The sequence below is a fragment of the Perca fluviatilis genome, chromosome 5 (genome assembly GCF_010015445.1).
Source record: "Perca fluviatilis chromosome 5, GENO_Pfluv_1.0, whole genome shotgun sequence".
Classification (NCBI taxonomy): domain Eukaryota; kingdom Metazoa; phylum Chordata; class Actinopteri; order Perciformes; family Percidae; genus Perca; species Perca fluviatilis.
Window position 1 is genome coordinate 8,381,765 of NC_053116.1, and position 27,970 is coordinate 8,409,734.

Genomic DNA, 27,970 nt, shown 5'->3' on the forward strand with positions numbered 1-27,970 from the left:
ATATGTGTTCATTCATAGTTTTGATGCCTTCAGTGAGAATCTACAATGTAAATAGTCATGAAAATAAAGAAACACATTGAATGAGAAGGTGTGTCCAAACTTTTGGCCTGTACTGTACGTCAAAAGCCTTTGGAGTAATTATGAAATGCAAAAACCACATTCAATCATCTGTGGTTTGTCCATGTATAGGTGACCGTGGTGTGCCCCCTAGTGCTCAAATATAATACTACACTTTTGGTATTGCGCTGTTATACCGGTTTCCCGTTTGGAGGGCAACACGCACACACATTTCTGACACTGGGTTCCCTTACTCTCCCTTAAAACAAACAATGGTAAACCATATATCCCCCCTCCACCCCCCCATGCTTTCACCCAAAGATGAATGACAAATAACCTCCCCTATCCTCCCCTTACATGCTGACAAAGTAAACCCTGATTCTCTTCATGACACCATGATGTAAACACAAGATGAAAACATGTCCAGAGCGTGGTCATATAAACAAAATCTGCTTCATAAACACAAGACACTTGCGTGCCCACATTTGTTGCAGCGTTCAGAGCACCGTGACATCCTCTGGATGCTGTACACTAAAGTATTACAAAAGGTATCTTAGATGGAATACTCATAAAACACAAGCTGGTAATGTACAGAATATGTGAGGTGAAGGCAGCAGCTATATGGCAAACAGCGTATCTGATATGTTATCCTGCAGGTTTTATGTCTGGTTAGGAAAAAGACATTCCATTGTGTCAGGTTGGGGAGATTGAGTGTTCAGAGCGATTTTGTCCCTGGGTTAGGTCCCATTTCCTCCTTAGACTTCCTTCTTCGTTCACTTTAAAAGGCAGTGCTGCATACCATCCCATACGCCTCATACAGTCTGTTGACAAGCTCTTTCTTCTCCTTCTCGGGCAGGAAGCACGACTTTGCAGAATTGATGTTCTATAAGACACAAGAAGTCAATACGAGGTCACTTTTAAAGGTCCCATGTCATGCTCATTTTCAGGTTCATGCTTACTATTTGGGGGTTCTACTAGAACATGTGTACATGCTTTAATGGTCAAAAGACACATTTTCCTCCCTGTCTGAATATACCTGTATCCCCACTCTTGTCTAAAATGCTCCGTTTTAGCACCTGTCTCTTTAAGCCCCCCTCCCTAAAATAAAATTAAAAAAAAAAGAAGCCCGTTCTGTTTTGATTGGTCAGCATTTCTGGGTCTTCTGCATCTGCACTCTCTGAGTCTCTGCACTGTCATTGCAGCCGGGGAATGACTGTCACGGCACTTTCTACCTATATATAGTATAGTTGTGACATCACAACCGTACACAAGTCCTGACGGCTTGTTTAAAGACACAGTTTCTGAATACAGGCTGTGCGTATTTCTCTGTGGATTGAGCATTTTGATAATTTCACTGTGTTTATATGAGCATGTGAACCTGCTTTTATAATAAAATTAAAAAAAAGACATGGAAATCTCACTTTTTACAATATGGGGCCTTTAGGGAACAGTTCAGCAATTTGGGAAATGCTCTTATTTCCTTCTTGCCGAGAGTTAGATTAGAAGATTGATACCACGTTTGTACCAGCTTAGCTTAGCTGAGCCAGTCCAACCTTTAAACTTTTAGTACAAAGGTAACAAAGATCTTCCCAAGGGAGGTGTTCAGTGCATGTACGGACAACAATTCTTTAACAATGAATCTTTGAACTGAACTGAATCCCTGTGGTCACTGACAGAATTAGTCAGTGGTGACTGAGTGTTGTTGTCAGCTCAGCTATGAATCACAGTAGGTTACTCCCTCGTTTAAAAGCTCATTAAAAGACTGTAAATCCACCGAAACAATCACAATGTGATAACTGTTACAAATAGGCCGCTGGGCTATTAACCCTGTAAACAGAGCTTGTATAGGCTAGTTTTGGACTGAACTGAAGCAGACAGCGACAGACTGAACATAGTATTGAACTGAAGAAAGTCAGAAACAGCCGATTTGATCGCATGTCTTACAGAAAGAAACAACCGTGACAACAAACCTTTGAAGCTCAACTGAATGAAACGATTCAAATCAGCAAAGTGATAACGTCATTTATGCATTATTATGGAACCAACTGCAGTTCTAGGCAAGACCCAGCCTTCAATAGCATTCGTGCGCTACGAGTGGCCAGGCGTCCATGCTCTCTCAAGGTAACCGAACCCGATATGTTGAGGCCAATCGGCTATCCTAACCTTAACAAGTTGATCGGACTGCTTGGTAGGGCAGGTCTTGCCTAGAACTGCAGTGGGATCCATAATAACACGTAATGCTCAGTCCATACCAGACCTTTGTAATCACTTCACAAATTGTTAACTCTTTACATTTCTGTGAGTGATTTTTATGTATGTGAGATATATGTGTTTGTTGTATTATGGTTGTCTAAGCTACTGGATGCATAAACTTTCCCTCGGGATGAATAAAGTATCTATCTATCTATCTATCTATCTTATCTATCTATCTATCTATCTATCTATCTATCTATCTATCTATCTATTCTATCTATCTAATTAATTAATTAATTTACCCCTACAGCAGGAGCTTAGCTTAGCTTTGCATAAATACTGGAACCAGGAATAAACAGTTAGCCACCGCTGGTTGCATGGCAACTTCACAGCGCTGACAAGACTCCAAAAAGTAATGGCTCCTCGACAGGAAATAGTTTTTACACTTACAAACCATCGAGTGGTAACTAGTGATCTTTAGAGGTGCCAGTGGGCAGATTTTGTTACATTCGGACCGAGACAGGCCCGCTGTTACCTCCTTCAATATCGATCTTCCTACCTTCTCTTAATGATCAATCCATATGCAAACCTGATGGGGCCTGGATGCAAAGCACAATTCTTCACACCTTGTTTAAAATACATTACGAATATTAATGATCAAAAGGATCTGAGGCTTTGGCGCACTTCTTTTACGCCGGCTTTTGTCCCTGCTTTAATTAGCGACTGAGAAAGGCATTGCCATGCACGGGGCATGATCGCCCCATGCTATCATCTCCAACCATGTTCAGATGCCTTCATCCTGTGAACCACTGCTGTAATTATTCATGCATTTGATCTCACCAGTCGTTTGAATTCCTCCTCGGTGAATCCCATGTATTTCTGCGCGGTGTTGTAGTCGAGGTCCAGGGTGGAGTTGAAGATCAGAGGGTCGTCTGTATTCAGGGAGTAGTTCGCCTTGTCCTTCCGGAACCTGAACAAAGGACGCGATGAAAATCCAAACCAAAAACTCGATTTAAGCCCCCGATTCTACTTTAATGCAGGTTCATTACCAGACTGTCATGTAAATAAAAACGCAGCTCACGTGATGACAGGATGCTTGGTGAAGTCTGGGTCGCAGGCACCTGTCAGCTTACTGGAAACAGGACACATCTGCAAGCAGAACAGCACAGGCAGCACTGAGAAACCTCATTACTGCCATCTTTCTTCTTCCAGGTGTGATACCAGATGCTCCACTAGAGGTCAGCGTATCACTCTGTTCCTACTGGTAGATACTGTAATAATACATTCTACTATCTTTCTATCATTTCCTGATAAAACAATCCCACTCTGTAATGATCAAAATGATAAGTATGTTGATGAACCGGGCAGACTGTGTTTCATAGGTTGGCAGGCGCATTTTTTGCAGAGATTAATAATCTTGTCTGTGATGCAGCATTTTGATGACAACGGTGATCGTTCTGGATAGTTCCTCACCTCAAAGTGCATGTTCTGAGCCAGCAGTTTTTTGTACAGAACTTGGTCTTCCAATGTATTGTAACCGTGGCCGACCCGTTCAGCTTTCAGCACTTCCACGGCCTAAAAGTATCAAGACAAAAAGGTCACGAGGCAAAATGTTATAAAGCATAAAAGAAATCCCTCTGTGTTGTGCGTGTCTGCAGAATGTGCGGGCTATTTCTAGACTTGCGACTCGCTGAACTGTCACTTTGACGGATGACTTCCTCGGAGAGCGGCCACCTTTTTATGGAAGTGAGACATTCTTACACTAAAGTGGTTGAGACCGTTGACTGTAAACAGTTTATGGTTGAGACACAGCAGCTGAGATGGACACAAACGGTAGAAAAATAATAATGCATCTATACTAGGGGTGTGAATCTTCACTGGTCCCATGATCTGATTACGATTATTCTGTCAACGATTCGAATCGATAGGTCTGGGTTAAAATAATCGATTGTTTGAGTGATCAGATATCGAATAAAAAGTGCTCATATTATGCTTTTAGGCTTTTTCCCTTTCCTTTATTGTGTTATATATCTTTTTTGTGCATGTTATAGGTTTACAAAGTGAAAAAGCCCAAAGTCCACCCCAAAGGGACTTACCATCTCCAACAGAAAACACTGTTCATAAACTGCTCCAAACAGCTCTACTGTAGTCCAGCCTTTACTTCAGAGACAAACATGGTCACTTTGTAACACACGTTATAATGCTCGCCTAGCTGCTAGCATGGCACGCCCTCATACTCTGCTTCTGACTGGCTAGTAGTCCTTACCTAGCTACTGCGCATGTGCGACTCCCAACAAAGATGGAACAGAAGTGAGATGCCTCACTCGGTAGCTAAAACAGAGAGCTCAACACACAGGGTGAAAAGAGGAGCTGCAGCAATGTGCAGTAAAACAAAAATATATATATTTTTTTTTTAATTAAACCACGTAAACTTATTCTGGTACAACCTCTAAATACAATTATGAACCTGTAAATGAGAATAATATGAGCTACTTTAATATATGCCTATTTCACCATGGATTTGGTGAATTGAACCCCCTTTTTGAGGGTCAATTCTTAATGTGAACATTAACCTGGTGCATTATAAAAAAATAAAAATATTTGAGGGTTGATTCTTGCTTGTACAACTTACAGCAGATGTTCTCTGAGAATCTCTTTTATATCCAAGCTAAATTGGTATTGTTACTGAAAAATCCTTAACCTAATTGATCTAAATGGGAAATGTAATCGAATCGGGATGTTGGGAATCGGAATCAAATCGTTTCAAGCAATCATTGGTTAACCCAGCCCTACACCCGTATACTGTATGTACAGTACAGGCCAAAAGTTTGGACACACCTTCTCATTCAATGCGTTTCCTTTTTATTTTCATGACTATTTACATTGTAGATTCTCACTGAAGGCATCAAAACTATGAATGAACACATATGGAATTATGTACTTAACAAAAAAGTGTGAAACAACTGAAAACATGTCTTATATTTTAGATTCCTCAAAGTAGCCACCCTTTGCTTTTTTTATTAATAAGGGAAAAACTTCAACTAATTAACCCTGACAAAGCACACCTGTGAAGTGAAAACCATTTCAGGTGACTACCTCATGAAGCTCACTGAGAGAACACCAAGGGTTTGCAGAGTTATCAAAAAAAGCAAAGAGTGGCTACTTTGAGGAATCTAAAATATAAGACATGTTTTAAGTTATTTCACACTTTTTTGTTAAGTACATAATTCCATATGTGTTCAGTCATAGTTTTGATGCCTTCAGTGAGAATCTACAATGTAAATAGACATGAAAATAAAAAGGAAACGCATTGAATGAGAAGGTGTGTCCAAACCTTTGGCCTGTAGTGTAGGTGCTTGTGTGCTCCTTTGTGCATTTGTTGTCTAGTTCACTGGAATCTCCCACACAGACTTGAACCTTCAACTGGCCAACGTCTTGTTTCTGTTGGCTCTCTGCCTGTAATAACAGTTTACTGATTTCTGTTGTCAGTGCGTGACTTCATTGTTTAGTTGGATTGCTGTAGCAAATAAGCCCTCACATAACAGCCCCGTGCCGAAATGTCTGGTGTTATTGTTGAACGGCTTACCTCCTTCACTGAAGACGACCGGCCCACCTCTCCTGCGTGAACGGTCCTGTGGATCCCACAGCGCACTGCTTCCTGTCAACAACATCGATCAGGAAACCCGTCAGCAAACAAACAACACAGCCCAACATCTGGCTTTCACATCTGCGATACTGCAGCACCTAGTGAGGCCCCGCTTATCATTTCGACAGGGTGTGTGTGCACACCAGCTTTGTTTGCTTTGGTACTTGGAGCTCCACTTAAAGGTACAGTAAGTGTTAATCCAATACACTTTTTGTCAAATTCAGTGAATATCTCCTCCAGGCCACCCAGCTCTCTATATTTTCTGTGTGCGTTAAAAAAACAAACGGTGTAAATACACAGCTCTGGCTGGGGGGGCAAGCATTTGAATGTGCTGGGTGGGGGGGTGGGGGGAGGGGGTTGTATTTGTTTGGCAGTTAAGTTCAAAGATCAACAATCTTTGCGCAGAATCACTTACCGCACCTTTTTAAATAAAGAATGAAATGGATATTTTCCTCCTAGAGGGCACGCCTCTGGTTTGATCAACTTGTTTTCATCTTGGCATTCTTAACCTTGGACACACCAAGCGTGGGCTGCTTAATCTGCAGGTATATCGAGATCACGTAATTATGACGATAACCCTGAATATTAGCGTGGACTCTGCTCTCGGAGTTCTGCTTCGTGTTAATAATTGAAGCATGTTTTATTTTCTTCATCAATATCGATTCAGCATGACAGGATTTCAGAACCTCTCCACACTGTGGATGGTGAAAACGCCATCTCTGGAGAACTGAATATGATATAGTACTGTATGCGTTATATACTGTAGTTGTATGGTAATAATAATAATAATAAAACCAAATATTACACAGTGCTATACAAGGAAAATAGACTGTACGCATACCACATGAGGAGAGTCAACCCTAAATTTGACTAAACAATCATGAAAATGTATTTCATACACATAAATACACATGCAGACACAATAACCAGAATTAAATAAGGTTGTAAAAAAAGCCTTTTAATGAAAATCAATTTCAAAGGGTGTAGTACAGTGTAATTTGAACTGGGTTATTAAAGGTCCCATGGCATGAAAATTTCACTTTATGAGGTTTTTTAACATTAATATGAGTTCCCCCAGCCTGCTTATGGTCCCCAATTGGCTTGAAATGGTGATAGGTGTAAACCGAGCCCTGGGTATCCTGCTCTGCCTTTGAGGAAATGAAAGCTCAGATGGGCCGATCTGGAATCTGCTCCTTATGAGGTCATAAGGAGCGAGGTTACCTCCCCTTTCTCTGCTTTGCCCGCCCAGAGAATTTGGCCCACCCATGAGAGAGACATCATGGCTTTCAAACGAGAAAAGTGGCAGTTGGTCAAGGCCACACCCCCACCCTCCACTCTCCTCCTCAATAGCTACAGACACAGAAATGGCACATCCTAAGGAAAGCTCATTGTGGGACTGGCTCTAGTGGCTGTAATTCTGCACCAAGGCTGAATTTCGGGAAAGAGACTTCAGATACAGTATTAGGGACCCCCAAAGTATAAAAAAAAAAAACCCCCAAAAAAAGAATAGGGGGCCCCCACCAATAAAAAAAAAAAAAAAAAAAAAAAAAAAAAAGAAGGCCAAAAAAAAAAAAAAAAAAAAAAAAAAAAAAAAAAAAAGGGGAACACAAAAAAATATAAAAAAAAAAAAACAAAAAAAAAATAAAAAAAAAACAAAAAAATAAAAAAAAAAAACAAAAAAAAAAAAAAAAAAAAAAAAAAAAAAAAAAAAAAAAAAAAAAAAAAAAAAAAAAAAAAAAAAAAAAAAAAAAAAAAAAAAAAATAAAAAAAAAAACAAAAAAAAAAAAAAAAAAAAAAAAAAAAAAAAAAAATAAACAAAAAATAAAAAAAAAAAAAAAAAAAAATAAAAAAAATATAAAAATAAATTTAAAAAAAAAAAAAAACATATAATAAATATTTAAAAAAAATAATAAAAAAAAAAAATAAATTATAAAATATTAAAAAAAAAAAAAAAATTATAAAAATATTTATATTAACCACTAAGGTCTATATAAAAGAGACTTCAGATACAGTATTAGGGGACCACTAAGGTCTATATAAAAGAGACTTCAGATACAGTATTAGGGGACCACTAAGGTCTATATAAAAGAGACTTCAGATACAGTATTAGGGGACCACTAAGGTATATATAAAAGAGACTTCAGATACAGTATTAGGGGACCACTAAGGTCTATATAAAAGAGACTTCAGATACAGTATTAGGGGACCACTAAGGTCTATATAAAAGAGACTTCAGATACAGTATTAGGGGACCACTAAAGTCTATATAAAAGAGACTTCAGATACAGTATTAGGGGACCACTAAAGTCTATATAAAAGAGACTTCAGATACAGTATTAGAGGACCACTAAGGTCTATATAAAAGCATCCAAAGAGCACCATGTCATGGGACCTTTAAGAATGTATGACTTTATTGTCCACCTTAGTGGATATTTGTCTTTGGCTTCTCCAAAACATTAAAATACAACCATGGCATCACAAGTTATGAAACATAAAACGTACAACAGATGTGCAATGTGTCATGGTTGCGATTTTCTGTTCTAGTTTTTCCGGTTTTATTTTTAAGCGGGCGGGCGGGCGGGCGTGTCTCGGTGTTCCAGTTTATTTTGTTCCCTGGTCTTTTTGGAACTATTTTAGCAGGACTCTTTTTGTTGTAACCCTTTTATTTATTAAATCTTTGAACGCAACACTGCTCTGTCGTCTCTTCATTTGGGGGTCCGCCATTTCTCTAAATCCTAACACAATGAGCAGAAACAGCAGCAGCAGCAGGTGGAAAGGAGGCAGGTTACCAGACTAGAGAGAGAACACATTTCAAATACTTGGGTCTTCCCAGTCATTGTGCATTCAGTGCCTGTACGGCATGAGGAATTAAAGACCTCTTATAAATATTCCGGCTCACCCTCGGGACCCTGAATCGACAGCCAGATGGGAGCAACTCAAACTCTGAGTTTAGTGGGTGTGAGGCGTCTACAGATTAGGGATGGACTATTTATCGGCCCTGGCCGATAATCAGGACGTTTATTTTGGCAGTTTGCCTTATAACCGATCACATTAATGAATTAAAAAGTGGTCTACTTTGGCCCGGCTACAGCTCTGTGTCTGTCCCTATGCTCCAGTTATATATTCTTTTTGAAATGAACGTTTACTGTAGTTAAATTTAGTATTTTTTATTTGTCACAATAACATTTACTAAAGATTTTTTTATGCAAGACATACACTTATTTTTACGCTGTGGTATTGCTATTTGTGTTGGAGTTTGTAATTTTTACTAAAAGATTTTCATTTTGACTTTAAATGCATATCGGTTCCAAATATATCGGTTTCATGAACTACTAATCAGTCCTTCCAGAAAAATGCGGAGTTTTTTTGTGATTGTTGTGGGCAAAAATCCTTGATTATGCGTCCCTTTTTCTTAAAAAATGCGATGGAATATGCGGGATATTTATGCAATTTTATTTGATGAAATTGCGGGAACTTGCACAGATTGCGGGAACTTGCAAAAACTGCGGTTTGATGAAAAAGATTTTTAAAAGAGTGATTCCCCCAACACCCTGCTTTTTTTTTAAAACTATATTTCAAAAAATAGTTTACAGATATTCAGTCATCGCAATACGTAAACAAATAAGATACAAAAATATATACAAATAATATAATTAAAATCATAATATATATGAAAGTACAAATAAAAGTAATAGTCTAAACTGAGGGAAATAAAAGATACAAAAGAGACAGACTTTCAAAAAGCGTTAAGACAGCAGGAGCACTTAAACAAAGAGATTTGAGTAGACATCAGATATTAAGATAGTTTTTGTTATTGGATACCAACTTAAATTGTCAAACTGTCAAATTCAACCTCCAACACGATGATTTTCGATGATGTTCACGTCGTGTAATTACGTCACTTCATAACGTTCCCATGGCAACAGGGGAAAATGGCTGCTCGTGTGTGAAGTAAACGCAACGTTTTTTCAACTTTCTGCTAAGATATATGTGACTTTTTTGCAACGAAAATGCGGGGATTATGAAATCATGCAAGCCCCGCATATTTCGCGCGGAAATTGGTAATTTACAGCCCGGTCTCATGGAAGTTCGTGTAAATGTGACGTTATTTGAATCTATTGATACGTGTTTACGGAGACGTTTTTGTTGTTTTTTACGTGGTGGACAACACGAAAATGTAAGTAATGTATTTCAATGGGAAGCATATTTTGTGGCCACAGCACGAAATTGTAGGGAGTAATATAAAAAGCCGAAAATCCACGTAGGGAGGTTGGTCGGGGTGGTGGATGGGTCAAACAACACAGTTTCCCGGGGATGGCGTCCCTGCGTGTGGCGTTTTGTCCCGCGTGTTACTGTGGCGCGTATCCTGGCATTTAAGGCGCCCTTTCCCCGGCGTTTAAGGCGCCCTTTACCCGTAAGTTTTTTCCTAAACCCAACCTCCGCCATCCCGTTATTGTGGGGCTTCCCCAGCGGGGCCCGCTGGCCGTCTCGGCTTCCGGCTTATGGAGCCGCCCTTTCGGCCGCCTCGGGCGTGTCCCCAGGGCGCTGTCCCCGGCTTATGGAGCGACCTTTTCGGCCGCCTCCCGGCGTCCTTTCCCCGAGAAAATAATGTGACACTTACACGTAAAAAACGAGAAAAACGTCTCCGTGAACACGTATCAATAGATTAAGAATAACGTGGACATTTACACGAACTGCCGTGAGACCGGGTTGTAATTTATGCGGCGAAAGTGCGGCGTATTTGAAAAAATGCGGCCCCCGCATAAATATGCGGACTTTGTATGATTATGCGTTGAATTATGAGATCGTATAAACCCGTTTTTCTGGAGGGACTGACTAATAATCAGCAACATTATTGGCCTTGAAAAAAAACGTATCGGTCAACCCCTTCTACAGATGTAATCTGTCTGGCCTTTACTGTCAAATCAAGTTTTAACAGTCTATAGTCATGTTTCCATCAACATATTTGTATGCATATTTTTAAGTATCGCATTAGAAAATGTTGATGGAAACGGAAAAATTCTAAAAAAACTAACTCAAATTCGCAAAAAAAGTTTTTACGCTCGCTTGAGGTGGTTTTTGTCTTGAGTTAATGCGCAAATGCGAGAGATGGAAACAGCTTTGCCGAATCAGTTGTGACGTAGCGAACGTGTAACTCACATGACTATAGTCCCGGTATCCATCGGATGGGGGAAGGATCGGAACACAGGTCCCGTCCAGTGTGCCGGACACAAGGTGCGTAGCACAGGGTGCGTGCCTCAGGTAAATTGACGAATTGGTTTAAGAGCTTGAATCGTATGGCCCTGCACACCGAATATACACAGTGGTGAACGTTGTCTCGCTGACACCGAATGTCTCTGCCACAACGCTGTGTTCTGTACAGGTGGCCAACTTGTGTAAGATAAGATAAGATAAGATAAGCCTTTATTGTCTCCTATAGGAGAAATTCATCTTGGGCATTCAAGAGAACGAAATGGCGACACATAAACACACAATAAACATACAGTTACCCTACATAGAAACATAATCGTACATCATCTCATCCAATGCTTCAATGAACATTTAATAAACCTCACACAATACCCCCCTTACCTTTCCTTACAATCACAGAAGAACAGAAGAGAACCCACAACACATCCTCCCCCTCGTATTGCACTTCATTTTGATAATGATTTCACATTTCCCGTGTGCACAATTCCCAATTGCATAATACCATATCAAATATAACATAGCATATATATAAAATATTGCACCAGTACCCTATCAGGCATTGCACATCCTATAACCATAATGGTAAGTACCATAAATATTATTTAGTAGTATTAGCCACACATACATCACTATGGCCAATACACACACACACACATCTTATCTCTTATTATTCATACAATACAATGCTACTGAAACGCTTCTAATTCGCAATTTCTTTTTTTTTTTTTCTTCTTTTTTGTGACATTTTAAAAGTTTGATTAAAATTTGCATGACAATTAGATGGAAACATGACTTAAATGCATCATCGAGCTGCTTTCGTGGCCTGCCAATCACCTTCCCTGCAATATTAACCCTTTTGGAAAGCTTGTTTTTGTCTTTCACATTCAGGTTGCCATACCAAGCCGTTATATTAAACCACTGACTTATCGCTTCCCTCAAATTACTTTTAACCGGCTGTGTTCTAACTTCACTGTTGGCACACCTTCCCACGCACACACACCCTATTGTGTGGTATGTGTGGTATGGTCAGTGAGGTATGTTTGCCATCTCAAGTATCGGTGACTAAAAGGCAACTGACCACCTCGAAGAGTACAGCAACACACTTAAATAATACAGAAATGAGCAATCGCAGAATATATTGAAGCAAATAACCAGAAACAGTAAGCGGTCTATAAGGACAATTACCTCCTCTATTCTCACATTGGACTGAAACATGTATAAACAAAATGGGCTGAAATGTCTCCATGCAGTTACCTCCCCCCATCCTTTATCCATGCAATTCATTTCAGGTAAGTCTTGTTCCACGTCCAGCGCTTTAGCGTATTAACGGATTAATCTACCGCATTCATTATGGTATGACAGGCTAAATTGATTACCTACTGTGGTTTTCTCTGAGTTAATCAATAAATGCTGGCTGTAAACCAAATTGGATTTTTTTTTTTGTCAGTGCTTAGGAGGAAATAGGTTTGAGAGTTTTAGGTTTTACTGCCGTACAGCGTTGATTACAGATGAAGACATTTAAGTCCTCTTCATCAGGGGTGTAGCACAAAAGTCTCGACCCTGTAGATACAGTAGGCATTCTCTATGGGGCCCTCCCCTCATCCACAGCTATCGTTTGTGGCCTTGGCCAGCTGCCACTTTGTTCGTTTGAAAGCCATGATGTCTCTCTCTCTCTCATGGGTTGGCCAAATTCTCTGGGCGTGGAAAGCAGAGAAAGGGGAGGTAACCTTGCTCCTTATGACCTCATAAGGAGAAGATTCCAGATCGGCCCATCTGAGCTTTCATTTTCTCAAAGGCAGAGCAGGATACCCAGGGCTCGGTTTACACCTATCACCATTTCTAGCCACTGGGGGACCATAGACAGGCTGGGGGAACTCATATTAATGTTAAAAAACCTCATAAAGTGAAATTTTCATGCCACGGGACCTTTAAGAGATCACCAAAGCTGGTATAATTCATCTTGAAGGGGGACATGAATGTGTTCACCAAACTTTATGGCAATCCCTTTAAAAGTTGTCGGGACATTTCACTTAGAACCCCAAATGTGAACCTTATGGTGGTGCAAGAGGAAACGTCAGGGAATCACCAAAGTCAGTGCACTTCATCCTCTGCTGACAATGAATGTCTTTAAAATATTTTACTCCAAACCATCCAATAGTTGTCCAGATATTTGGGTCTGGACCATAGCCATCCCTAGAGCCATATCTGCCCTCTCTGTAGCTGCAAAACAAAGCTTCACATTCTTTCTAAGGATTCCTGAAAGTTGCTGGGGCGATAAAGTGCAGCCATACTTCCATCAGCATGCAGCTTGTGGGAACATGAGGTGGACTCTGCCCGGGGCTATAAAAACTTTTTACAACCTCATAATGATGCAATATGGTATAAATAAAAAACATGATGACTTTGCTTTAATGTCAAGGTAGGAGTCTGCTTATGTAATTACACTGTCAGCGATCACACTTCTTGTTAACCCTCCTATTGTCCTCGGGTCAAATTTGACTTTTTCAAAGTTTCTATAACAGAAATTTGAGTTTCCTTCAACCGAATTGCCAAAAAAATAACACGGATGGTTCCATACAAAGCTCTTCGCGACTACAATGAAAGATTAGTTCACTACTTTAGTTTTATTCAATTTTATAGCATTTGGAAAAAAAAAATGTAATGGTTTTAAAACATCCTGACTAAACTTTGACATATCTGTAATTATCCATCAACATATGATCTAAACCAGGGGTCTTCAACATTTTTTAAGCCAAGGACCCCTTAACTGAAAGAGAGACGGAGCAGGGACCCCCTACTACCTATAGCGTATTAACTGAAGTTGCATATTAAACTGGGCCTACAATTAGGTATAGGGCGGCGTAAAGCATTTATACATGCCTTTTTTTGCATAGAATACTAAGCTATTAAAATAATAATTTTTGGCATGATTTTATAAATCATCTTTTTATATTCCACTGTGTATATTTCACTGTAGATGGCTATCTTAGTGACTACCATATAGGCCGGCAAGCCTATCATCAGTGTGGGTTTTATATTTGCTAGTATTATGTTGGATTCATGTTACGACATTTACATTTACATTTTTACATTTATGAAAAAACTTTCAACGACATACCCCCTCTCCGACAGTGACGTCTAATTGTCGAAGTGGCGGCACTTCCATTGTTTTCAAACGTCCCACCACTCCAACGATTTTTGTTTCCATTAGGGTTAGGGTTAGGGGTTAGGGTTAGGGAATAGCAGCATGTCGGAATAGCGGCATGTCGGAGTGGCGGCATGTCGGACTGGCAGCATGTAACCGAGGACATGCAGATCTCTGAACTAAACGTAAACTAAAGCTTTTTTAAAGTCAACATAAGGGTTAAAGAAATACCTTTTTCAAAAACACATTCAAGGGAACAGAACACTCTACTCAAGCTGCCGTTAAGCCCCATTATTGCTGTTCTTGGTATACCAGTTATTGTTATGTGTCATGGCATGTGAGGCTGCGAAGAAAGTACACAAGACCCACCTTTTTAATCTCCCTCATGCTTTGACAAAGATGGCCTTTGACTGTTGGTATAGCATAGCTGTTTTCACACGCTCACCTCATAGGCCTCCCTGTGTTCTGGATTGGCTTCACAGTTGATTGACTCATCCCCTGCCAGATCGATGGCGACCACTCCTTCGTGTTGGTATTTCTTACACAGCTCCACCACGTCCATGGACCAGCCTGGAGAGTTAAAAAAAACACATATATTACTACACAATTTGGTCCTGACAGCACACACACACACACACACACACACACACACACAGGAAGAGATGGAGTACTTGAGTGGACTGGACTCAGACTCGAGTTGCTATTCTTTGGACTCGTGATTTGACATGACTGATTATTTGGACTTGGACTCGGACGATTTATGAAATCGGACTCTAGCATTCGTGAAATTTGTACGACTCTGAAGTTGGATGTTTCCGACTAATTTTATGTGCAAAAGGTCATAAGAATCAGATGTAAGATATGACATAAACTGAGTCTGTAACTGTTTTATGCGGCGGGGGCATGGCGTGTGTCCTTCACCTGCGACTGTAGTTCGTGTCAACGCACAATTGGGGAGATGACTCGGACTCGAACGGCCGGTAATGGCGACTCGACTTGGACTGGGATACTGGGGGCTCGAGACTCGACTCAGACTCAACAGTTACACTCGACTACGACGCTGTGCAGATGATGTGTGGATGAAATGTGATGATACAGTCCAAGCATCATGCTGCATCCATCTGCATCAAGCTACAGCTATGACGAGCACAAGACAACGTTACCCAACATGCCGTAGTGACTGTGTTCGCCTGGCTGACGGTAACCACGACTGGTTCTTAAAAGGAATAGTTCGACATTTTGGGAAACTTGCTTTTCGTTTTCCGAGAGTTAGATGAGAGGATAGGTACCACTCTCATGTCTGTACGGTACATATGAATCTACCACCAGCAGCCGACTAGCTTAGCTTAATGTAGGCTGATTTTGTTACTTTTGGACGAAGCTGGGCGAGCTGTTTCCCCCCTTTTTCCGGTCTTTATGCTAAGCTAAGCTAACTGTTTTCTGGCGGTAGCTTCATATTTACCATACCATGAGCGTGGTGTCAGTGTTTTTATCTAACTCGGCAAGAAAGCAAATAAGCGTAACTATTCCTGTCACAGCTTGACTTTTAGTACTCTATGAAAACAACCTACTTTTACAAATCCATAACAGTTACATACATATGATGCAATGTCCCAGATCATCATACAGACTTTATCTGAATGAATTTGCAGTCTATTTTAGATGCTGCATTAAAGTGTTAGACTGCATTCTGTTTAAACATACACAAATCTAACTGCATACAGATATGCAACAGCTTGTTCAATCTTCCTAAAATAGCACTTTTTATCTACAGTATAATGACAAAATCAGATGTCCTCCAGCCGTTCGGGAAGTCTCTTCCATAAAGATGTAAGCACTTGGGGATATTACAGCAATGTTTTGCAAGAGATGTAATGTAGCAAACAGAATGACAGGTTTGGTTTGCACTTGGCTGTTGGGTCACATAGGAAACAGCTGCATGAATGGAGCAGAGCAGATTTGCAACAGACTCATCACTACAGGCTCTGCTGCTTCTGAGACAGCCACAGCTTATGTTACAGTAACATAGCTTCTAGACAGTGATTTGTTCAGTTCTCTGATAAGAACAACTGAGGCAGAGCTCTGAGACAGTACAGTAAGGAGCCTTATCTCACAAGGTTGTTTGGGCAGACAGGAGCATGAACAGTTCATTACTTGGCATGTGGCGCATGCAGCATAGAATGGACCTGGCTTTGACATTGAAGGCCTTCTCCCCCTCGCTGAGGCCTTCGTTAACCAGGTGCACCACCTCGTCTGGGCTCAGGTCACCTCTGAGGGAAGAAAGAAAACATGCAATGAGCCAAACTTAAAGGGTCATTTCTGTATGTTTTCAACACATGAACAAGAATCTTTGAAATTGGTCCAGTACTGAGCGAGAACGCTGTAACCGGCACCCGCGAACCGGACTGCAATGTAACCACTCTGGGGGGCAAATGTTCACTGTCAATTTACGTCCACAAATGAGCTGTTTATGCCACTGACAGGCTCAGATTATTATTCTTAAATGTCTGACAATATTAGGACAAGGATCCCTACAGAGACGGACCTTTTTGGTAAAGAGTAAAGTCCTTTTTGATTAACCAGAAACGGCTTTGAAATCGCCATCGCCAAACCCACCAGAATCCATTTAAGTAAACAATACTTATATGTATTTGTAAATGGGTTTATTTCAACCAAACCAGAGTGGTGGTTGTTGGAACAGTGGAAAGACGAACCAAAACGGCTTTTGAACAAAAAGGATCCTACTAGGCCTGCGCAATTCGGGTAAAAATATGAATCACGATTTTTTAGCTTAGAATTGATATCACGATTCTCTGCCACGATTGTTTTCTCACGAAGCGTAATGTTTATTGCAGACATGAACCATGACAAAACAAAACAAATTGGCAGTACCAAACAGATTTTTTTGGCACCTATAGCGATAGCTGTCAACACTCCCGTTTTTCCCGGGTTTCTCCCGTTTTTTAGCCCTATCTCCCGGACCCCTCCCGGTTTGTTATTTCTCCCGGGAAACTCCCGGAATTTGCAGCATGGCCCAAACTCCTTTAAAAATAATCAGACCAATATGTTTGTTTAACGTTGACCAGTTGCTAGATCTTGTATGAAACGCATCCTATTCACACAATCCACACCATATACAATTTTCAACCCGTTTGTCACCTCAACCTGGCAACCTATAACCCAGTTGCGCAGTTGATCTCTACGCAAGCTTCGCGGAAAGTTCAGACCCGAAAGCGAACAAATAAAAATGGCAGGTGAAGGTGGTGTTCCCGCAAAGAAATTGAAATATAGCTGTAAATTTGAACATGTTGGGCGCAACAATTTACATGCATCTTACCCAGTCATATTGACAACCTCCATGCTTCTTGTAAGGTGTGTCGCATTGATTTTAATGTAGCGCACGGCAGGGAAAATGACATTACCCAGCACATTAAAACACAGCGGCACCATCGCGCAGAAGAGGCACATAAGGGCACACAGGCGATTTCATCCTTCATCGTGAAAGAACAGACAGAGGCAGAAAACGCGAAGCAAGCTGAACTCAAGATGGCAATGTTGGTAGTACAGACACAGTACACTTAACAGTAAACAAACGCACGGCTGCAGCAGTCTTGCTTAATACTGGACCAGTGTCAAAGATTGTTGTTCCCATCAGTCACAACAGACACAAAAACATAGGAAAATACGTAAGTTACCCTTTAATACATCCCTCTCTAACACAAGGGTTCACCTAAGACTTACTCGCTCTGGTTCCAGGGTATGGGATCCACTTTAGTGTTGGCCAGAAAATGCGGGCTGTATCTGACTTCCACATAAATCACTCCCTCCTTGGCTTTGTCCTCAACAAACTCATAGGCTATCCTCTTTATGGCCGCTCTGTCTCCACTGAAAGCAAACAGAAGAAAAACACAAAATGAAGGACTTATCTTGACACAAATTGAAGGACTTATCTCAGTGGTACAAATAAAACCATTAGTCACTGCTAATCCATCATCTAAACAATGATGGCTTACAAAATGAGCAATATAAACATGTACAGTGTATTATTATTATTATTATTTATTAATTGATTCTTTTCCCTAAAATCTATATTTTTTATGTATTTCTTTTACCAATGATCCCCCTAAATATGTTCTGTTTATACGGTAGTACAGCATATCTGTTTCCAGCAAAACAGAGCCAAGGCAGAAAATGCAGAAACTCCATGTTATGTTCTTCTTAACAAATGAAATAAATGTCAGACTGACTTATTTCATATTAAAAAGTGATTAACTAAAAAATATTTTCCACTTCCACAGATTTACTCCTTAGGTATTGAAATGTGGTTTTGAATGACAAGGCATTTTTCCCCATACTCGATACTATGGAGGCAATTTGGTCGGTGCCGAAAAAGTATGGAAGTCCGGTACCCAGCCATACTGACAATACACAGCAGTGTTGTGAAACTATTCACAAGCTCCTTTTCCCTCTTCCCTTTGGACTCAGCAGCACGCTGTCCGCCCCCACATCACATGGCAGACAACAACACAGCTTCCAGCATTTACCACAGGTCTGAATGCCTGTTGTTCCCTCCAGCATCCTCTCATTAACCCTCCGACCCACCCACCCAAACACACACATCCCCACTGAGCTCATACAACAATTCTACATCAGCTAGACTCAGCTAGCAAGTTCCCTATGTTGTTGAAGCACATGAGGCTTGCAAGAGCCTCGATCCAAGAGGGTCCATTCAGCACAACTGCGCGCTGCAGTCCGGCCTCTACAGACCGTCATTGTGGAAAGCTTTCACGGCTGTGGAGGGTCTTTATTTGGTCTTTTCTAAACAGTTCAGTGTCACTGCAGGACTTGATATAAGACTCCGGAAAGGCTCCCTGAACAACCTTACTCTCCTCTCAGTTTGGTTGCCAAGCTGACACTTGAGCTCTAATACTTATGTGTTCCTGTTCTGCATGTCTGGCATTTTAAATGCAGCCCACCACCATCAATCACAACCTATTAGGGGTGGGGGAAAAAACAAAAAACTAAAATTGTATATGTATGTCGACTTTTAAAATCAATTCTTTTACCTAGAATCGATATACAGTATGTATATTTTTTTTAACAATGATTGACCTAATTATTTTCTGTTACTACGGTACCGCTGACGGCGTCTACATCATATCCGTTTTCTGAACAAAAGCATAAAATGCTGAAAATCCATGTTATGTATTTTTTATTTATTTTTTTTACAAATGAAATAAATGTCAGACTGACTGACTTGTGATGTGCATTCTTTTTAGAGACAAGTTTTTATAAATGTCTCGTGATATATTGTCTCTAGAAGTGGATTGTTCAACTTTTGGTTTTGTTGAAGAAAATCGCAATACTTAATACTATCGAATCGCAATACTTCTAGTGCTGCAGAGATTAGTCGACGTAATCGACCATTAAAATAAGTCAACAGCAATTTTTGTAGTTGACCTGCAGTCGTAGTCGTTAATCTGCTGCTATCCTCTTTCTTCCCCCTCCCCCCGCCTTAACTGCTTTGATATGAAAAATGGCGGAGGCAGGCGAGTCCCCCGATTCAAGTCTGAGAATTTGACCAAAAGTAGGGTTGCACGATATTAACAAAATGTGATATTGCGATATTGATTATGAATATTGCGATATCTATATTCATTTCGATATTTTTAAACATATGTAAAATTACAAAAGTTACGGGAAAACGCAACAAAATAGATTTATAAGAAATTAAACAAGTTTTCTTACAACACAAGGTTTGTTTCAACTGACTGTCATATTGGACTGGTCCAACATGAATACATAAATAAGGGCCATGTCTACAGAACAGGACATGTTCTACTGGTTGGACAGTTTAAAATATATAAATAAAGAGAACAGGAGTCAGGACAGAGAGAACTTTTCTTTCTCTTCTCTGATTCGTTCCGTGTCTCTATCTATTTCTTCACGTACACTGTCACTCTGTCCAATATGCACACCCGTGGTTCACTCCATAGGGTTTGTCACATAGTGGACCCGTGCGCTGACGTGCACTAACATGTGCAAGTGGCATGGTAACTGGCCAATGAAACATGATCATTACAACATTTCAAGCGGGCTCTAAATCAAACACAACTAAGCCACGCAGCCAACGGACGGGATGCAGCGCTCCACAAAATAAACAAAATATCGCATACTTATTGCAACACTTTCGATATATTGCAATAACGATATTGAGTCGATATATCTTGCACCCCTAGATATAATATTGCGCAATGTTATATTGCGATAACGATATTGAGTCGATATATCTTGCACCCCGAACCAAAAGCTTCAAAAGTATGAGAGTATTTCAGGCCAACTGGTAAAAGAGTGGTCTGTACACACTGTCAAACTTCACTTGCTTATCACGGGAGCACAACCACGATGCACGATTACCTAAAAAGGAAACACACAGGAGTTGTTGCGCCTACAAAAAAGGAAAAGACAACGTAAGTATATGATTAATGAAACGGCGAGCTAGTCTGTACTGTTTTATTAACTCTTGAGAAGTACGATGACTGTATTTGGATGCTGAACACGCTACTTAGACTTTGGCAGTAATGTTTTAAACCCTGCCATGCATGCAAGTGTAAACACGAGCAGCATAGCTGCGTGCCTGCCTGCGTTCAGCGTGATTCATTATTAGGCAGAGCTAAGAGAGGGGAGCTAAGCTAAGCATAGTAGGCTAGTCCAGACTCTGACTAATATGGTATAGCCTAATGGAAATGCAGATACTTATGCTTAGATTGTTAATACATATGTTTTTGAACAGTTTACTTAATGAGCTTCTAACAAAAGTAGGCTGATATTGATGTGAAGGTTAAGGTGAAAGCCGAGACAGGATATAAGGAATGGGCTGTCTGTATTTTTCTCCTCTTTTTGTCAGTTGCAGGCAAAGTAGTCTGACTGAATTCGCCACAACTTGCAGCAGTACTAACTGACAATGAAAATCGCAATACAAATGGAAGCGGCAGCCATGTATCATGAAAGAATCGAATCGGGACAAAAGCATATCGTCCCAGCCCTTCAACCTATACTACACACTCTGGTGCTCAGACTTTGGATGCATCATAACTGTATAACATAACTGCCTGGACTTTGACCTCATGGTAGACTTTGGGGCGAAAACATCCCTGCGACTGTAATGAGGTGATGACCCTAACTCTTAATCACTCCAAAGTCTTGCTCTTTGCACTCCCTGTCACCTGCTGAGCAAGGAAAACACCTTTTGTAATTATGAAACAGAATCATCAAAGGAGACCTGTTGGCCCATGGTCGGAACTTACGCAACCACGTGCATGTACTCCTTGAACTTGCCCAGGAACATGGTGAGGGTGGCAGGCTGCTGGACGATAATGATCTGCCTCATCTCCTCCACCGTATTCGCTGGCAGATGGATGTTGCGTCTCCTAGAAAAGAACATTTTAATTTAAATCTAGTTTACCTGATTTGCTCTTCTATCTTAAAAGAAAAAGGTTATTGGGGCGACCTCTAGCTCAGCCAGTAGAGCGTGTGCCCCATGTGGGCTGAGTCCTTGGCAGGGGCGCGGGTTCAAATCCGACCTGCGGCCCTTTGTTGCGTGTCATTCCCCCCCTGTCTCTCCCATTCCTGTCTATCCACTGTCACTATCAAATAAAGGGAAAAGCCCCAAAAATTAATCTTAAAAAAACGAAAGTAAGGTTATTGCTCTATTATATTCTGAAAATGCAGTATTAAAGCTGCTCTAATCTATTATTATGTTTTACATTACCAGTGGATCGGATGACAATGTGTTATGTTGAAACCGACAGTTCCCCTCAGCTCTACGGAGCGTTTCAGCGTCTTTCAGCTCATTGTTTGGGTTTCGTGGTCCGCAACTTTAATATTTTGGTTCAGTCGCACTGCTCTCATTAGCGCCATGTTCAGATGGTGCAGGCAGATTGTTTTTGGCAAAAATACTCTGATGAACCCCACTATACTGTACACTACCTGCCTAGCATCTAAGGGCAAGCTGAGACACTTAGCAACTGGCTGGTGAACATTGTGGAGCACTTAGCGGCAGAGACAGACTTAGGGACTGACGGACTGACATTTTCCCCACTAGTTGGAGGAGACCAAAACCAAGCTAATAGGAGTGAATATTGGACTTACATTCATCAGGTGGACAGAAACAAAGTACATAGGCAACTGTTTGCTAACATGTTCCCCATATGAACTCATATGAACTCTGATAACAAAAAAACAGCATTCAAATAGTGAAGAATCCCTTAATTTTGGTTATTTAAGAACTGTGACCACGATACAGTATGCCCGGAACATGTTTTGCAGTCGGTAAAACAAATCTGTGCTTTGTGGTGGATATAACTTTTCTAATGGCGACAATGTTTCAAACATATCTTTTGCATTTACTAAACTACTGCAATTTTTTGGGGTACTTCTCAGCCTGACCAATATATCTGCGATAACCTAATATCAGCCGATATACTTGCTCGGGGCGAGTTATCAGTTATCGATTTTACTTTATCAAATATTCATATTCACAAGTACAGTTAATCAACAAAACTGGGAAGGAACAATGACATCTTCTTATCTCTTAACTAACTCACTTGGCAACATCAAGAATAGTCTCCACCCTGATGGCTCCATCGAGGTGCACATGCAGCTCAACCTGTGGATGAGAAAGATAATGAATCGGTCAATTAAAACGCTTTTTCTTCCTCTTTCAAATCGATAGATGAGACCATATATCTGAGTCGGATTGCGCACTTTAGTTTAGAGGAGAATACTGAAGCGTGTCAGATACTAGGAAGTGTTTAAAAAGAGAGCCGCCAGAGAGCACAGTGGTGCTGGTGCTGTAGCTGAATGTTTTGGCTGCAGCCCATCATTAATGCAGTGCACATGACTGGGCAACAAGTGGTGAAAAGGCCAAAGAAGATGAAGTGTCCTGGCTCTCCTTCAAGCACCGCGGGCCGTGATTTATTCAGGCAGATGAAACCAATAAATCTGCGCTCCTCCTTCAACAACTTGAAGCCAAAACTTCTCTCAGTCTGGCACTCGGAGAGCCCAGACCTCGGCCAGGCCATTTCTGGCAATGTTAACAATAGTGAAAAATTATTTGTGTATCCGCCCTGTGATTTGGAGCCGCTACAAAATGTAATGTTTTCTTCCTTGGCCCATGCTACACTCTTCCACCAAGTTTCATGAAAATCAGGCCAGTAGTTTTTCTATAATCCTGCAGAGACAAATAGACAAACAAACAGACAAACAGACAAACATAACCTCTTTGGTGGAGCTAATAAATTAAGTGTATCTCCCCCCTTTTGGCCATGAAGTTGAAGTTGTTATTTTTATCCTGAATACTGAGAAGTGTATAATGTTCAAAACAACTTACAACTTACAACAGCTCAAAGATTACAGTATTTCCTTTAGGATTTTTTTTTAGCAGTGGGGCAGGTCTGTAAGAACAACACCCCACAATTTAGCCATGGTGGGCCGCCACTACAAAATCAACATAGAGGAAACACTGGATTATATAAACAGTCTGTGGTCAAATGCCCTGAATCAAAGCATCGTTCAGGCTTTCTGCAGGCTTCAGAACCTGAAGAGAAATCCTACATAAGTCATCACAACTCAAAGCAAATGTGTTAGATTTCCAATGGGAATGTCATTTAGGGAATGGAATGTTCCTTACGCAAGTTCCCCCTTAGACACACATTCAACTTCCAGTGCACTTTTTAAATTATTTCCTAAAGCCGTGCAATAAAAACATGAATGTTTTTCTACAATATGTGTTCAAAATGTGGATCTTGTTTGTTAAAAGAAAAGAAGAATCAACCACCAGCTTTTAATAAACTGAACCTTTCTAGGGTATTACAACTAAAGCTGAAACATTTAATCGATTCGTCAATCAACAGAGAATAATTAAATAACTATTTGGATAATTTATTAATCGTTTATGTCATTTTTCAAGCAAAAACTCCATCATCCTCTGCTTCCAAATACACAAATGTGAAGATTTGCTGCTTTTTTTCTGTTTGATGTCATTGTAAATTGAATATCTTTGTGCTTTTGGTTGAACACAAACCATTTGAAGACACCACCTTGGACTTGGAGAGATCACTTGGATATCAAGGGTGATTTTCCACTACTTTCTGATGATGTGTGGGCCAAATGATTCATTGAATAATCAACAAAATACCCTGTAATAACCCGTTAAAAGATAATGAAAATAAGCCATAATTATGACCAACTGCTAGTCCAACCTGCTTTCTTATCACCTCAATACTTTCGTAGAAAGTCAACATGTACACGTCGAACAGCTGTGTCCGCCTGTGTGCTGAAAGATAAAGAAAATCTTGAGGTCATATGTTTACAACAAGACGTAATGCGTGTTACTGCAAACTTCTTGTTTACATCGATTTCCTTCCCCTAAAAGCCTGATATGGTGGAGCGTCAGATGGTTCACAGCTGGTTAACCCATCTGCAACTTCAGGAAATCCTGTGTTCATTATTTCAGTACACACAGCACTTTCTGTTCTACATAGTGGTAACTTATATACAGCAGGGATCTTCAACTTGGGGTCGGGGACCCCTAGGGGGTCCTCAGAGACAATGCACGGGGGCCTCCAAATTATTGTTAATTTTGGAAAGTTTTTTCAAAAATTAAAATGTCTTAAGGTGATGACACACTAAGCCGACGGCCGACAGAAAAGCCAGTCGAGATGATCAGTCCAGAAACCACCGAGGTCCAGAAACCTGCCTCGGAACACACTGAGGCGACACCGACTTGAGAAACGTAATACGTCTCCATAGCAGCAGGCGGCGCTACTCTGTATTGTTGCCCAAGAAATGAAAACCGGCAGCTGATTGGACGAACGCGTCACATGGGTTTGTTTTCTCCGGAAATTCAAAGCCAGACTGTCATGGCGGCTCGTTCAGAATACGATCTCATATTGTACTAAAATAGTTCACTGAAACGTGTTTCTGAGAACATTTTAAGCGAGAAATAGGCCGTGCAGTTCCTGACCTGTCACTGACCTTGCCAGACTGTCCAACGGCTGATTTTCGGCCTAGTGTGTCCACTACTTTAAAGGACAATTCCGGCGCAAAATGAACCCAAGGGTTAATAACATATGTGTACCAAGTCGATCGTTCTCTGGGATATGTTTTCATGCTAATCAAATGCGTTTCTAACTTTAATCAAGCTACCGCAAACCGGTGGTTAGCTGCTAACGCTAGCTTTCAGGGCAGAAAATAAATCTCTATTTCTACATCACTAACAAGGCTCAACATAGCACCGTCATTATGCTACCGTTGAAGTGTGGTGCTATTTTGAGCTTTGTTAGTGGTATAGAAATAGCGATTTACCCTCTGCCCCGAAAGCTAGCGTTACCAGCTAACCAATTCACTGTGCCACATGTATGTTTAACATTAAAACATGATTTATGAAATCATACCAACAATTATTAGGCTATTTTAATAGTTTAGCATTCTATGCTGAAAAGGTATGTATAAAGGCTTTAGGCCGCCCTACAAGTTGTTAAATGTTAAATGTGAATATGTTCTAGTCTCTTCACTCCTCTGTGACAGTAAACTGAATATCTTTGAGTTGTGGACCAAACAAGACATTTGAATCTGTTTTGAACAACATCTTGGGCTTTTTGGGAAACACTGATCTCGCTAAATCAAGAGAATAATGGACCGACTAATCGCAATAAAAATAATCGTCAGTTGCAGCCCTAACGTACACTGAATATTTTCTTAATTTTGGACTGCTGGTTGAACAAAAAGCAGAGAGTTGAGATGTCCGATGTGGATTTTATGAAATTTTGATGAGCACATCTCACTGTTAATAATCAGGAAATGAATCAATAATGAGAATAAGCTCCACTTATTACATGAGCACACACTGACTGTAATAAACTTACTATACTGTGCTGTTAGCCTATGAACATGGATGGTAAACTGATGGCTGCCGCAACAGACAACACCCCCATGAGTGGTATCATTTCCACAATGGCAAATTAATATTTAATCAGATTATCTCTGCAAGCAGCCCTAGAGGCCTCTCCTTTTACAATTCATGATCTCTCTCTCTCTCTCTCTCTCTCTCTCTCTCTCTCTCACACACACACACACTTCTTTCTATACAGTGGGCTATATGTAATTTCTTGGCTTCTTATCGGCTGTCAGCTCCAGCCCCAAGACTCCAAAGGGCATCAGTCAGTGAATATACATTACATGTCATGCCTGTGTGCCTGATGTGCATGTGAAACTAGTTGAAAATGAATGGTGCATTTCATTGTAAGGCTTTTAATGAAAGCCAGTTGTCTCTATGCCAGCTAATGAAAGGACTACTAATAAGTGGTGTTTCTATTACAGTGAGGAGAAGCTGGCATGAATTAAAGGAGAATCCCTTCATCCACTGGTGGAATGTAACTAAGTACATTTATTCAAGTACTGTACTTAAGTATAAATGTTGAGGTACTTGTACTTTACTTGAGTCTTTTTTCTTTTCATGCCACTTTGTACTTCTACTCCGCTACATTTGAGAGAGAAACATTGTACTTTTTTACTCCACTATATTCATCCGACAGCTTTGGTCACTAGCTACACAAATTGAGATTTTTGCACACAAAACACATGTAGTTTATAAAATACGATGTTTTATTATAAATTAAACTAGCCAACAATATAAGGGCCTACAAGTCATTCTGAAATGATTAGACCATTAAACACACAACTCTTTGGATTGTTTCCTGTTTCTAAAATATGAGGATTTTTCTGCATTGAGTACTTTTTACTTTTAATATTTTTTTCCTGATGATAGTTACATAGTAAGTGACATTTACAAGACTTGTAACAGAGTAGTTTTTAACAGTGTGGTATTAGTACTTTTACTTAAGTAAAGGATCTGAAATACTTCTTCCACCACAAGTATGCATTCATGCTATTACATGGACTACAGAACAAGCTGTTGTAAAGCACGATCCAAATTCAGGAATCACACTCATTTCTAATTGCTCCATGGCACGGCAGTGTGAATGATATGATGTAAAAAGCTCATTTCATTCATCACAGTGCTGCTTGACTGTTGGATCTTGTTTTGATTAGATTTTTGTTTAAATCCGGTTGTCACATGTGAAACTGTAGGCTATGCAATAATACATACATACTTCCTTGTTTCACTACCGGCTTCAAGCACAACACCGATAGCGGTAAATGTTGTTTGACATTTGATTTCTTTCTTTATATTTTTAACCATTCTTCTTATTCTTCTTCTTTTTGTCACGAGGACACAAAAAGAGAGTGTTAACGGAGTTATGATGCGTAAAACCAAGGAGCCACATGTTCCTTTGCGTAAAATCAGAAAAAGCGCCATTCAATAATTCTCCAACCTTTCCATTTAACATGAATAATGCTCACGCTGCAGTAACGTACCTTTGGCTTGTTGAATACCATTTGTTGGGAGGAGAGCTCGGCCATGGTGCAGAGGCTGCGGCTGCCAGTGAGTCTGCTGGTGCACTGAGAGAGGACTGGGGAGCAGAAGCCAATCGCAGCTCGTCTGGCTATTATATGCATGGCTCCGGGACACGCCTTCGTTTATCAAACGGGCAAAAAAGCAGCCACTGAGTGCTATAACTATACCAGAAGCTGGGAGGGTGTACTGTAAGGGCTGTATAGAGCTTCAAGTTCAGTGTGCATTAACACATGGAGAC

At 40.4% G+C, this 27,970-nt stretch overlaps 1 protein-coding gene across 1 annotated transcript; it reads right to left on the reverse strand.

The window, feature by feature from the left end:
- Nucleotides 1-14: 14 nt before the first annotated feature.
- Nucleotides 15-27,970, reverse strand: ada (adenosine deaminase). The gene is made up of 11 exons (XM_039801740.1): nucleotides 27,693-27,970; nucleotides 22,859-22,920; nucleotides 21,560-21,682; nucleotides 17,994-18,137; nucleotides 16,407-16,522; nucleotides 14,698-14,822; nucleotides 5,837-5,908; nucleotides 3,724-3,825; nucleotides 3,332-3,399; nucleotides 3,091-3,220; nucleotides 15-940 (listed from the first exon to the last, which is right to left on the reverse strand). The coding sequence occupies exons 1-11, from the start codon at nucleotides 27,831-27,833 to the stop codon at nucleotides 836-838; spliced, it is 1,188 nt and encodes a 395-aa protein (XP_039657674.1). The 5' UTR covers nucleotides 27,834-27,970; the 3' UTR covers nucleotides 15-835.